General features: G+C 38.2%; 1 protein-coding gene across 5 annotated transcripts in view; it reads left to right on the top strand.

The window, feature by feature from the left end:
* The first annotated feature begins 1,236 nt into the window (after window positions 1–1,236).
* GTPBP10 (GTP binding protein 10) overlaps window positions 1,237–14,673 on the top strand; it is a 52,924-nt gene continuing 39,487 nt past the window's right edge. For 4 of the 5 annotated variants that reach the window (XR_010126953.1, XR_010126954.1, XM_054495995.2 and 1 more), the window contains exons 1-4: window positions 1,294–1,384; window positions 7,431–7,624; window positions 9,048–9,139; window positions 9,676–9,820. Coding sequence is in view for 3 of the 5 variants with exons in the window: in XM_054495995.2 (XP_054351970.1) it covers window positions 1,352–1,384; window positions 7,431–7,624; window positions 9,048–9,139; window positions 9,676–9,820 (464 nt within the window). In the remaining 2 variants the exon portion in view is untranslated. Of the gene's footprint in view, window positions 1,385–7,430; window positions 7,625–9,047; window positions 9,140–9,675; window positions 9,821–14,673 lie in introns of all 5 variants that reach the window. The other variant, XM_054495997.2, reaches the window with a different exon arrangement.

Genomic DNA, 14,673 nt, shown 5'->3' with positions numbered 1-14,673 from the left:
TGCTTGGTGGTTGTAAGCAGAAGGTCCAGTAGCAGCAAAGTAATCAAGACAGGGGGTTTTCACATCATGTCTTTCCAAATAATCACTGTCCTAAGTGAGAGGTGGAAGACACTGTCACATTGAGGTATTAGTCAGTTTTCACAGTGCTATAAAGAACTGCGCAGACTGGGTAATTTATAAAGGACAGAGGCTTGACTCACAGTTCTACATGGCTGGGGAGGCCTTAGAAAACTTATAATCATGGCAAAAGGGGAAGCGGAAACAAGCACCTTCTTCACATGGCAGCAGGAGAGAGAAGAACGAAGGAGGAACTTCCAAACACTTACAAAACCATCAGCTCTTGTGGGAACTCCCTCACTATCAGGAGAGCGGCCAGGGAGAAACAGCCCCGCATGATCCAATCACTTCCCTACCTCCACAGTGGGGATTACAAATGAAGATGAGATTTGGGTGGGGACACAGAGCCATATCGCATCTAAGTATGAAAGGATTCTAGGATTTATTAGTTTGGGTTGTTAAGAGTTATACGGCTGGGAGCGCTGTGCAGGGCCGTTTACTTCAGCTGCATACATTTTTTCGCTGCATGAGGTGCTGGGAAGAGCTACTGTCTTCTGGTCCTGAAAAGTAATCAAGACAGAGAGGGATTTTTCACATCGTGTCTTAATTCTCACAAAGGCACGCTTCAATTGACGGATAAAAACCCGTCTTCCCGACTCCAAGAAGCTACTTTCTGCCAGTTGAAAACAAGCTTCTTTCTCTTACTGCACAGGAGAGTCCTCTTACATCTGATCTCTGATCCTGACATTATTTTCAATAAAATTTTGTGCGGCCGCAAGTTTTAAATTCATGGTCTCCTGGAAGCTTTGGCTGGAGACTACTCAGCGCGCCACTGAATTAACGGCTTTTGGGGGTTCTTTTTTCCCCGTTGAGTTTTTGTGTCTTTTACGCGTTTGGTTTTACGGTCCGTTGGAGGTTTTTTCACGCTGAGCGTGAAGATTCTTAGTTTCCTCAATTAGCATAAAAGCTGTTCCAAGGTTGCTGAGTCTTCAGTTCCATTCCATTCAAAATGTTAATTCCTGAGACACGCAACCTGCGCCCTACTGTCCTTTGTCCCACGGCTTCTCGACATTATCTCTGTGTTTTAATAGATAAAACGCCTTCTCTCCCCACCCGTGGGGTGCAACGCATAGGGCATGGGGCTGGTGGCGCCCGAGAGCAACACACAACGCATGCGCCAGTCCGCAGGTGTGGGCGGAGGAGAAATCGCGTCGGCGGCCAGGGATGACGTAAAAAGTCCGCGCTGTATTGCGGTTTGTGCCGCTTCCGCAAGGTTTTCTGGCCTGTTGCAGCCATGGTGCATCGCAGTCGCGTGTTGTTCAGAAAGGTCCGTGCGGGTCCCCTCAGCGCTGACGGCTCTGGTTCTCGCTTGCTCCCCTGTCTCTCCACTACTTTCTTCTTGGCGGCCCCTTGCTTGCTTGGTTTTCCCATAGACTTCTCCGCCCCTCCTGTAGTCGCGCTTTGTCAGTAAGCAGTGACAATGGTGTGTGTACCTGGCGTGGTTTGGACGGTTGTTTGGGGGCAGGGGCAGGGTTTGAAGTTCTTTAGAGACATCGTGTGCACGTGGCATGAGGAACTGGGATACCTGCCTGCTGTGGCCCAAATGTTGCGGTGGTTTTTTCTTCCTTTAAGTAATGTCCTCAGCCTGTTTTTATATATTTCTCCTTGAGTGCACTGTTTAAGGTTTTTCTAATGGATTTTTATGAAGACACGAAAGCGTGTAATTGATGTGCCTTCTTGCAGAACATTTTAGGTCGATTTTTGTGTGGTGTCGGTCTTAAGAATCGTTTCCGTAAAAATTTACAACTGCTTTGAATTTTTATTTTTTAAATCTTATCCTATTAGTAATGTTTTTTGAAACGTTGCCTGCGTCATGTTTGGCCATTACTTTATTTCTAACGACCAGAGTAAAATACTCCTTTTAAATGAGGCTCCTAAGCCCCTGAATCTGATTAATCTAGAGCAGGAAAAAAGTGTTACGTATTTAATGGAAACTGTAGAAACTCTCCTCGAGTATATCAGAATAGTCAATATTTCAACTTTTTTGAAAAAAAAAATCGCATTTGTTTTTTATAATAGCTATCCTAAATGACTAGAGATGTGGATTATGAATTTAAGAAATTACTCCATAAGTTATTTTGATTTTAATAGCCTAAGAGGTTGATACGTAAGTCCTTTACCTACAAGAAGTTCTTGATTTAGTGAAGGAAACAGGTAAACACTAAATGTAGCGTAAGATTTATAAAGGTGTAATAATAGAGATACAATCAAATTGCTGGGAGAGCCAGCAAAGTCAGAGAATTGATTAGAGGAATTTAGAAAGACGTTAGAAAATATGACATTTAGGTGGATTTATGATAGGAAAAATGAATGACGTTCTAAGTAGAGGAAAAGCAAGAGCAGAATGGCATGTAGAAATGGCGGTATTTCATGTAGTACAGAGCAAAGAGGAAAAGAGGAAGGGGCAAATGAAAAGGATACAGGAAGGAACTAGGCATGGTAGGTGAGCCTATTGTTCTTGCTACTTGGGAGGCTGAGGTGGGAGGATCCCTTAAGGCTGGGAGTTCAAGACCAGTCTGGGCAACATAGCAAGACCCCATCTTTAAAACAGTCAGGGTGGTGTGGTGCCTGTAGTCCCAGCCATTCGGGAGGCTGAAGTGGGAGAATTGCTTGAGCCCAGGAGTTTGAGGCTGCAGTGAGCTATGATAGTGCCACAGCACTTGAGCCCAGGCAACAGAACCAGACCCTGTTTCAAAAACAAACAAACAAAAAGATACCAGAAGGGTATTTTAGTAGCTTTGGATATACAGTTGACCCTTGAAGAACATGGGGGTTAGAGGTGCCCCCGCCACAGTTGAAAATCTTCCTATAACTTTCAACTTCCCCCCAAAACAACTACTAATAATCTGTTGGCTGGAAGCCTCACTGATAACATAAGCAGTCAGTTGACACATGTAAAATATATATATAGTGTATACTGTATTCTTAAAATAAATTAAGCTAGAGAAAAACTGTTACTAAGGAAGTCAGAAGGAAGGGAAAATCTATTTACTGTTCATAAGTGAATTGTAAAGGTCTTCATCCTTATAGTCTTCATGTTGAATAGACTGAGGAGGAAAAGGAGGAGTTGGTCTTGCTCTCTTGGGTGGCAGAGGCAGAAGGGGTGGGGGTGGAGGAGGTGGAAGGGGAGGCAAGAGAGGCAGACACACTATGTGTAACTTTATGGAAGTACATGATAATTTCTGTCATGCTTTTGCTTTTCTCTTTCCCCCCAAAAAATATTTCTATAGGGTACCAATACCTCTCCCACCATTTGCTTTGGTTTCAGTGCCTGTTCACAGAAGGATCCATGTCGTAAAAGAAGTCGAAAGCAGTCCTGAATAATAGGAGCTCTTCTGCTAGATTATCTAATGTTAGTTTTTCTGGTAGTTTATTCTGTGTTTTCTTCCTTGTTATCTGGCACTGGATCTGAAGCACTCATCAAGCTGTCTTCTGTTAATTCCTCTGGTTTGGTGTCTGTTAGCTCTTGAGTTTCTTCAAGATCCATATCTTGAAGTCCTTTACCCACTTTCCTGCCGTTTTTGGCATATTCACAGTCTCTTTCATGATTTCCTTGATTGGCTCTTTTGTAAATCCTGTGAAGTTATAACACAACACAACACCTGGACAAAGTTTTCTCCAGCACGAATTTACTGTTTTGGGCTTATGGCTTTCATGGCTTTTTCAATAACAATGGCATCTTCAATGATGCAATACTTGAGATTTTCCTGAAGTTTTCTCTGTTGGTGTTCTTTTCCATAGTTGACAATCCTTTTCATAGAAAATCATGTTTAATAAGCCTTAAAGGTCCTTGCGACCCCGTGATCTAGAGGCTGATTTAGAGACATTGTGTTTGGGGGCAAGGACACCACTTCAGTGCCTTTGGTGTTGAACTCCTGGGGTTCTGGGTAGCGGGGAGGTGGGGCCCTGTCCAATAGCAGAGGAACTTTATAAGTCAGTCTTGTATTGGGAAGGTACTTCCTGACTTCAGGGAGAAAGCATCCATGGAACCAATCCAGAGAAAAGATTTTTGTTCTCTAGGCCTTCTTATCCAACAAAGACTGGCAGCTGATGTTTATCTTTCCCTTTCAAGATTGAGGGGTTAGCAGCTTTATAGATAAGGACAGTCCTGATTACAAACACAACTGCATTTGCACAATACAGTAGGGTTAGCCTATCCCTTCCAGGCTTAAATCCTGGTGCTCACTTCTCTTCCTTACTAATGTCTTTTGTAGCATGTTTTCCAGAATAGGGTACTTTGATCAGTATTAGCAACCTGATTGGGGAGATATTCTTTCTTCTCAGTGATTTTCTTAATGGCATCTGGGAACTCATCTGCTGCCTCTTAGTTGGCAGAACCTGCTTCGCCTGTTATCTTGATATTTCTAAAGCCAAAGCCAAAGCTATTTCTTCTTCTTTTTTTTTAAATTATACTTTAAGTTCTAGGGTACATGTACACAACGTGCAGGTTTGTTACATAGGTATACATGTGCCATGTTGGTTTGCTGCACCCATTAACTTGTCATTTACATTGGGTATTTCTCCTAATGCTATCTGTCCCCCAGCCCCCAACCCCATGACAGGTCCCGGTGTGTGATGTTCCCCCCATGTCCCAAGTGTTCTCATTGTTCAGTTCCCACCTATGAGTGAGAACATGCGGTGTTTGGTTTTCTGTCCTTGTGATAGTTTGGTCAGAATGATGGTTTCCAGCTGCATCCATGTCCCTGCAAAGGATATGAACTCATCCTTTTTTATGGCTGCATGGTATTCCATGGTGTATATGTGCCACATTTTCTTAATCCAGTCTATCATTGATGGACATTTTGGTTGGTTCCGTCTTTGCTGTTGTGAATAGTGCCACAATAAACATACGTGTGCTTGTGTGTTTATAGTGGCATGGTTTATAATCCTTTGGGTATATATCCAGTAATGGGATGGCTGGGTCAAATGGTATTTCTAGTTCTAGATTCTTGAGGAATCCCCACACTGTCTTCCACAGTCAAACCTCTTTCTAAAATTACCAAATTATCCTTTGCTGGCAATTAATTCTTTAGCTTTAGATCCTTCACATTCCTTTTGCTTTTAAGTTGTCATATAGTAACTTTACTTTTTCTTGAATTGTAGTAGTCTATGTTTTTAAAATAGCAATCCTGCATCTACATAAAAAGTTGCATTTTTAATACAAGATAAAAAGTTAATTCAGAAAAAGTGCAAGGTTTTCACACCTTTTGGCATAGCTGCTGCAGTGGCTTCATGAATTTTTTTCTTTTTTTACATTGATTCTTATTCTGGATTCATTTATCTTGAAATAGCAGGCCATTGCAGCTATAGATTTTAGTCTGTGGTACTTGTCAAGCAATTCATCTTTTTATTGTAATGTCATGACTTTACTTCTTGGGAGCACCGCCAGCATCAGTAGTGGCACTTTGTATGGGTTCCATGGTGGTGTTCAGGTTTACAGTATAGCGCTAAACATGATGAAAAATGCAAGAGAACTGTGAGAGATTACTTTTTACTGACTTACAAAATGTACTGGCAAGATGAACTGCTCATGGGGAGATGATTAGCATCACATGGCCTTTTAAGTGGCAACTTGGGGCACTTGAGCTCACGGGATAGCTACAGGAGGTAACTACGAGATTATTACAGTATTCCAGGATGTACTACAGTTAATTTTATGCAGTTATGATTTAATACTTCATTTTTACATTTGCTTACATTTCTCTTGACTGCAAATGCTGCCATGTAAGATCTGTAAGTGTGTGTGTAAGTTTTGATAAATTTTAAGTTTTTATAATAGATGTGTGGCCAGGTGCAGTAGCTCATGCCTGTAATTCCAACACTTTGGGAGGCCAAGGCAAGAGGATTGTTTGTGGCCAGGAGTTTGAGACCAGCCTGGGCAACATAGCAAGACCCCATCTGTAGTTTTTAAAAAATTAAGATAGATATGTGTATATTTTATGGAAGTAAATGACAAAATAGGTTAATATCTATATATTTTGTGCACTCATAGCACAACTTTTCTTAATTTTTTTTCAATATTTCCAATCTATGTGCCTTGTAAGTTTTTTCAAACTGTTGCAAAGCTCAAAAAAATTTTCTAATATATTTATTGAAAAATATCTGTATATAAGTGGACACACACAGTTCAAACCAGTGTTGTTCAAGGGTCAACGGTAGTACTAAGAATTTTTTACTTTATTTCATAAGCATTTTTTTTTTTTTTTTTGAGACGGAATCTCGCTCTGTCACCCAGGCTAGAGTGCAGTGGCTTGATCTCGGCTCACTGCAAGCTCTGCTTCCCAGGTTCATGCCATTCTCCTGCCTCAGCCTCCCGAGTAGCTGGGACTACAGGTGCCCGCCACCACGCCTGGCTAGTTTTTTTGTATTTTTAGTAGAGACGGGGTTTCTCCGTGTTAGCCAGGATGGTCTCGATCTCCTGAACTCGTGATCCGCCCGCCTCGGCCTCCCAAAGTGCTGGGATTACAGGCGTGAGCCACCGCGCCCGGCTCATAAGCATATTTTTAATGCATGGTTTTTGAGTAAAGGAGAAACATGATTAGAGATCAGATCAATTTCAGAAAAATAGTTCAGGCAACAAGTTGGAGAATGCAATAAGGAAAAAATGCCTAAACACTGAAAGGAGCTCACGTGGTGCAGGTACTAGGGCAGTGGTACTGGAGAGAAGAGAGTTAGTAGGGCTTTGGGACAAGAAACAGGTGTAGTCTGAAAGACTTCCATTTGTGTAGTCTCAATGAATATGTAAACCATGGTTCCGTTACTTTAGAGAACATTGGAGGAACAGATTTTACCTGGGGAAGAGTTTGGTTTTGTTATGTTAACATTTATTTTTGAGGTGGCTATTATTCAACTGATACGTAGGAACAAGTTTCATATTGGGGGATTTCAAATATAAATTAAATACACATTCTGCTCACATTTGCTTTGTACTATTAAAAGCTTTCATCCTGGTGGAAATGTCTGACAGATTGGACATAGAAAATATCTCACCTAGGTGATGGTTATTGGTACAAGCAGAAATTACCCAGGGGAGAAAGTCTAGAATGAAAACAGGGCCAAGTCAGAAACCCTCAGGGTAGGTGGGACAATAATTGATAACTGAAAAAACTAAAAGGGACTTAAAAGAGAGAATCAAATGAGAAAGGGGGTCAGATCGGAGATGTGGAGGTGAGCTAAGAAAATGTTATAGAATTGGCATGTAAAAAGCTATTAATGATTTTTTTAAAAGAAGTTTTAGTGGAAGAAAGAACTAGAAAAGGGTTCCAAGGTGATACACTTTTGGTATACAAATATTCTTTCTCTTTTTTTTTAAGTATGGAAATTTCATCGATAACCTAAGACTCTTCACCAGGGGAGGATGCGGTGGAATGGGTTATCCTCGTTTAGGTGGAGAAGGTGGAAAAGGTGGTGACGTCTGGGTTGTAGCCCAGAACAGAATGACTTTAAAACAACTTAAAGACAAGTATCCTCAGAAACGGTTTGTGGCTGGAGTAGGAGCAAACAGCAAGTAAGTAATTACTGAATGACTTAAATTTTAGAAAATCAAACCCTTCTGGAAATGTTTACGTTATAAAATAAAAACTTAATTGTTAATTTGAAGTAAATTATTTCCTGTACTTATAACTGAGCAAAAGCCTAAAATGTCTCAACTCATAAAAGACTGATACTAAAGAATATTTCAGAGTTTTAAAACTGTTTGTCCGTTTGTTTTCCCAATGTCTATCTGTATTCTTTTTGCACTTCCCCTGTAGAAACCGATAATTATCTGAATTCCCACTGTTTTCTTCTAAAATTATCTTTGACAACCTTTTAGAAAACTTTCTCAGTCTTAACCATGGTACTCTACCCCACCACCATTAGAAGGCAAGATAACCATTATTAACCTTTTCTTGACTTTTCTAAGACTTTTCTGTGTGTTTACAGAAATGCAGTTATGTGCCTAAAATTTTAGAATACAAAAATGAGAGTACAGTATTTTACAGTCTGCTATTTTTACTTTTTTTCACATGTTGAAATTATTCAGAATACCTGTATAATAAATAACTATTTTGTCATTTGTCTGTTTAGGTTATTGTTGATTTTTTTTTTCCGATTATAACCACAGTGCAGCATTCTGTGTAGATACTATTTTACATGTTTGTTCAATTATTATTTTGTTAAATTCCCAGAAGTAGAATTACTAAAATGTTCGTACTAATTTTTTCTTTTATGAGCAGTTTAAGAGTAGCCAGATTTGCCTTCTATAATGTAAGTACTCTCATTTGAGGTTACTTTTTTAGAAGCTTTGCTATTTGGTGGATTTTCTATTTTTTTTATAGTTGAGACAAAATCTCATTCTGTTGCCTAGGTTGAGTGTAGTGGACACTATCATAGCTCACTGCAGCCTCTACCTTTCAGGCTCAAGTGATCCTCCCACCTCTGCCTCCCAAGTAGCTGAGACTACAGGTGTGTGCCACCATTCCCAGCTAATTTTTAAATTTTTCTTTCTTTGTAGAAATGGGGTCGTGCTATGGTGTTCAGGCTTGTCTTGAACTCCTGGACTCAAGAGTTCCTCCTGCCTCCGCCTCCCAAAGTGCTGAGATTACAGGCGTGAGCCACCATGCCTGGCTTTTTCTACCCTATTTATATTGTAGCAATGATCTCTTCATTTCATGGTTGCAATATTTTAGTTTCGGGTTAAAATGACCTTTGGTGGTTAGCTTAGTAACTTAAATCATTACCTAATGCCATTTTAGTGGGATATAATAGTCTAAAATGCAAAGAAATAATTAGGGATAATTTTAGTTTTTTTAAACCCTGTGTTTGACCATTTAACATCTGCGTTAACCAGAGAATTGATTGCTACTCTTCTTTGTAAACCATTTTGTGTGTGTGTGTGTATATGTATATACACACACACATATATATATATGTATCCTTTTTTTTGGTAGAGTTAGTGCACTGAAAGGCTCCAAAGGAAAAGACTGTGAAATCCCTGTGCCTGTGGGTATTTCAGTAACTGACGAAAATGGTAAAATTATAGGTGAGTGTACTATAACTCCGAAAGTTGTAAAAATGTGCACATTTTCTAAAATGAAACAATGGAATAGCTTCTCTTGAGTTTCAGAAGATTTTTTAACTAACAATTTTAGCTACTACCCTATAAGAGAGCATTTTTAAAACTTATAAAAGTTAAATTGACTGCTAGATTTAAGATTGTTTTAAAGATGTTAGAGTTCTTACTTGGTCTTAAAATATATAACTAGGCTCTTTTCAATTGTTTACTGAAATGTTTTTCTGGGGTCAAACTTTTAATAGATTTGTAAATTGGAATTTCCTGGACTGTTGTTATGAAAGAACAGTATTACATTAATGATTCTACTTATTAATTATAGATTTGTAATTGAGAATTTCCTGGCATGTATTTTTGAAAGTAAAATATTACATTAATGATTCCACTTACTAATCTATAGATTTGTAATTTTGAATTTCTTTGCCTGTATTTCTGAAAGAAATATATTGCATTAGTGATTTCACTTATTAATCTTTGCTGTAAGTATTTCTCTCCCTCTTTTTAAGGAGAACTCAATAAAGAGAATGACAGAATTTTGGTAGCTCAAGGAGGTCTTGGTGGTAAATTTCTTACAAATTTCTTACCATTGAAAGGCCAGAAACGAATAATTCACCTTGATCTAAAACTTATAGCTGATGTAGGCCTAGTAGGGTAAGTATCATTCATATTTTTATTATTATACTTTCAGAGAGATAGTTCTTGAATAGAAAATAAATGTAAATGGTAATTTGGGGCCATAATTATTTCTAATTTATGGAATTTGTGTGTTGTGTATGTACTTGGAACATATGCTGCTAAATATTATTTTCAAATTGCCAACATAGAGTTTCATAGTTATTGCTTATTTATAAAATTAAGACCAGAGCAATTGAATAGATCAGTGGGAATGTTAGAGAATGCATAAAGAAAGAAAAATCAATCAAATGCAATATTATAAGAAGGTTAAATAATGTTACCAGATATTAAAGAATAATAAATCCAAACAAACCATATTATTATTAAAAATATATAGAAGGAAATAAAAAGGGAAAAATGGTTGACATAACTCTTTTGGGTCTTAATAGAGACATTAAAGTATCGTTAATCCAATGGCTAAAGATCAGTACAGATAATCTCAATCCTCAGACTTATGCACTGTTGCCGCCAAATTGAATCCTGCTATGACTGTTTGTATATCCTTCTTGCCTCTGCTTAGGATCTATGTAGTCTCAGCACTGTAGACCTCACAAGAGTGTCCTCTTCCACTAGCCTCCATTCTTTCATTAGTAATGCTGGTTAGCTGTGGGGTTTGCAGTGCAGCTGCTCACTGGAAGGGGATAGATAGTAAGATACAGAATACATAAAGGAAGAGAAAACTTCAATTTGCATTTGCTCTCTCTCCCCCATCCCCCGTCCCTCCTATCCTCTCCCTCCGGCCCTATCACAGTATTACACAGTTATTTAGATGGAAAGCTTAGGGACAAGATAAAGAAAGCTGCCTTATTACTGTCCTACTCCAAATTCCTAGTTCTATTTTTTGCTTCCCCATAGCTTCTTCCTAAGTTCTTTTCATCTTCCTCTTCAGTCATTTCACTGCTTCTTTACCAGACTCTTAAGTCTGAATCCCTCACCTTTTGCCCTGCCTGACCAGCCACTAGAGCTTACTACCATTGGTTTAGGGTTCACAGAGGCCCCATTCCTGCTAAAATTATAACAAGAAAAGATGTGATCCTGGCTTGCCATTCACATTTATTTTTTTCAATAAAGCACAGTTACGAGAGTTATTAGATGTAAGTTCTATAATCCTCTATATTTTTAGGAACATTATGGGCTTAATAGGGTGTTGTGGGCAAGACTGGCAGTCCAACCAATCACAATTGCATTTAGCATAAACATGTGTTTCAAGTTCTGAAGAGACAACTTTACAGTCTAAGAGGAGCCTAGCACGGCTTAGTCATAAAAGTGGAGTGGCATGGAGGACTCAGGTTAGACTATTTAGGTTAGGATCTCAAATCCTCTGGAGGCTGGCCAGCTGGTCTTGGGTAAATTACACAGCCTCTCTAAGCCTTTGTTTTTTCTTCTTTTTTTTCTTTCTTTCTTTCTTTCTTTCTTTATTATTGTACTTTAGGTTTTAGGGTACATGTGCTCAATGTGCAGGTTAGTTACATATGTATGCATGACATATGTATACATGTGCCATGCTGGTGCACTGCACCCACTAACTCGTCATCTAGCATTAGGTATATCTCCCAGTGCTATCCCTCCCCCCTCCCCCCTCCCCCCACCCCACAACAGTCCCCAGAGTGTGATGTTCCCCTTCCTGTGTCCACGTGTTCTCATTGTTCAATTCCCACCTATGAGTGAGAATATGCGGCGTTTGGTTTTTTGTTCTTGCGATAGTTTACTGAGAATTTTCTTTTTTTTTTCTTTTCTTTTCTCTCATTCTTCCTTCACTATAGTTTTTTTCTTTTCACCACGTCATTTGTTTTCTCATCTTTAATAGTGTATGGAGATAAGTCTTCCCTTAAAATGTTGGTGAGTAAGATAATGTATTTACAGCAGAATACATGCTTTGCATTTTTGTACGTTCAATGAATTGTAGCTGCTATCGTCATCATCATTATATTGCCAACTTATTGGAAAACTGCATATAATGAAATACTAGGCTTTTCAGAAGTAGGTTTGAAATTTATCCGTAATTAAAGCATCAAGATTCTTAAGCATATCAAACGAGAATGGGGAAAAAGATTTTTAAGTGGAATGTTTAACGTATTTTCTAGTGTTCTTAAATTAGGCAACTATTCTTGAAGAGTTACTACTATGAATACTAGCGTAAGTAGATATCCTTTTAGCTGGTTTTGGAAATGGACTGAATCACAGAAGAAAGTTATTATACGACTAACAGATTTGTGCTGCTGTTGTCAAATCTGATCTTTGCATAGGTTGGATTTTAGCCTCTAAAATTTTCACTGGGTACTTCCCAAGAAAAATTTCAAATATCTGTTCTTCAATCATTAGCATCATCTTTCTATTCATACTTTGATCTTCTTGGAAATAGTTGCTTGCATTATGTGCTCAATCATTATGAAAATATGAGGATGTTGGAAACAAGCAAGTCCAGCTAGTGATAATTATGGATAAAAATGGCTGCAATTTGCTTTTCAAAAGCTATAAGAACCTGGATGAAACAGGGTACGAAAAAAATACACGTTCCAGGAGAAACAAGTCATTAAGAACCTCACATAATTTTATTTTAAATTCATTACAGAAAGATTTTTTTAATGAGGGAAATTGTTGAAATACCTCCAGCTAATACATTTTTATAGAATTCCAAATTAATATTTGCAGAATATTCCGCCATTATTCCAAATGAAAGTTTGGCAGAGTTTTTGAAATACCGTCTTCAAATTTGAATAAGAACTCTGTGAAGGTGGGAATCATTTTGTCTCATTGCTCAGTATGTTGCCTGATACAAAGTCAGTGCTCAATAAATATTTGTTGGATAAATTTAATGAAAATATATGAATGAGATTTAGCAATGCATGTTTTAAGTAACCCCCATTCCTAATACTGTCTTTCATACATGGTGGGCCTTTCTTGAGGGAAATTCAGCAGTATAATCAAAAGCCTTTAAAATGCACATATATTTTATCCAGTATTTCTTCATGTAGACATTTATTCCGAGAAGGAAATCAAAGATGTGTACAAAGAGAAGTCTTAGCCAGAACAATCAGGAAAGAGGAATATTCAAATTGGAAAGAAGGAAGTCAAACTATCTGTTTGCCCATCATATGATCTTATACCTTGAAAACCCTAGAGACTCCTTCAAAAGACTCCTAGATTTGATAAATGAATTCAGTAAACTCTCAGGTTACAAAATCAGTATACACAAATCAATAGCACTGCTATACACCAACAACAACCAAGCTGAGAATTAAATCAAGAACTCAATCCCTTTTACAATAGCTACAAAAAATAAAATACCAAAGAATATACGTAACCAAGGTCAAGAAAGATCTCTACAAGGAGAACTACAGAACAGTGCTGAAAGAAATCATAGATGACACAAACAAATGGAAATACACCCAAAGCAATCCTAAGCAAAATGAACAAATCTAGGGGAATCATATTACCGGACTTCAAATTATATTACAAGTTTATAGTAACCAAAACAGCATGGTATTGGTAGAGGAGTAGGTACTTAGACCAATGGAACAGAATAGAGAACCCAGAAATAAAACCAAATACTTAAGACCAACTGATCGTCAACAAAGCACACAAAAACATAAACTGGGGAAAGGATACCCTATTCAAAAAACAGTGCTGGGAAAATTGGATATCCAAATGTAGAATAATGAAACTGGATTCATATCTCTCATTATATGCAAAAATTAACTCAAGATAGATTAAAGATTTTAATCTAAGACCTGAAATTATAAAAATTCTAGAACACTTAGGAAAAACCCTTCTGGACATTGGCCTAGACAAAGAATCTATGACTAAGATTTCAAACCGAATGCAACAAAAATACATAAGTGGGACCTAATTAAAGTAAAAGTCTTCTGCATAGCAAAAGAAAGAATCAACAGAGTAAACAGCCTGCAGAATGGGAGAAAGTATTTGCAAACTACACATCTGACAGAGGACTAATATACAGAGTCTGCAAGGAACTCAAATCAGCAAGGAAAAAACAATTCCGTTAAAAAGTGGACAACTAACATGGACATTTCTCAAAAGAACATATGCATACAAATGGCCAATAAGCATATAAGAAAATGTTCAACATTACTAATACTCAGGGAAATGCATATTAAAACCACAATGATTTACCAACTTAGCCAGAATGGTCATTATGGAAAAGTCAAAAAACAATATGTGCTGACATAGATGTGGTGAAAAGAGAACTCATATTTTTTTTTTTTTACTTAAAAAAATTTTTTTTTATTTAAGTTCTAGGGAATGCATGACATGTAGCTTTCTTACATGGGTATACATGTGCCATGTTGGTTTGCTGCACCCATCAACTCGTCATTTACACCCCTCCCCCAGACCCCCACTCCCTGACAGGCCCTGGTGTGATGTTCCCCACCCTGTGTCCATGTGTTCCTTGTTCAGCTCCCACTTAAGAGTGAGAACATGCAAGGTTTGGTTTTCTTTCCTTATGGTAGTTTGCTGAGAATGATGGTTTCCAGCTTCATCCATGTCCCTGCAAAGGACATGAACTCATCTTTTTTTATGGCTGTATACCATTCCATGGTGTATATGTGCCACATTTTCTTAATTCAGTCTGTCATTGTTGGACATTTGGGTTGGTTACAAGTCTTCGCTATTGTGAATAGTGCCGCAATAAACATACGTGTGCATGTGTCTTTATAGCAGCATGATTTATAATCGTTTGGGTATGTACCCAGTAATGGGATGGCTGGGTCAAATGGTATTTCTAGTTCTAGATCCTTGAGGAATCGCCACACTGTCTTCCACAATGGTTGAACTAGTTTACAGTCCCACCAACAGTGTAAAAGTGT

The sequence above is a fragment of the Pongo pygmaeus genome, chromosome 6 (genome assembly GCF_028885625.2).
Source record: "Pongo pygmaeus isolate AG05252 chromosome 6, NHGRI_mPonPyg2-v2.0_pri, whole genome shotgun sequence".
Lineage (NCBI taxonomy): Eukaryota > Metazoa > Chordata > Mammalia > Primates > Hominidae > Pongo > Pongo pygmaeus.
Note: the sequence above shows the minus strand (reverse complement) of the source record. Positions and strands in the feature narration are given on the sequence as shown.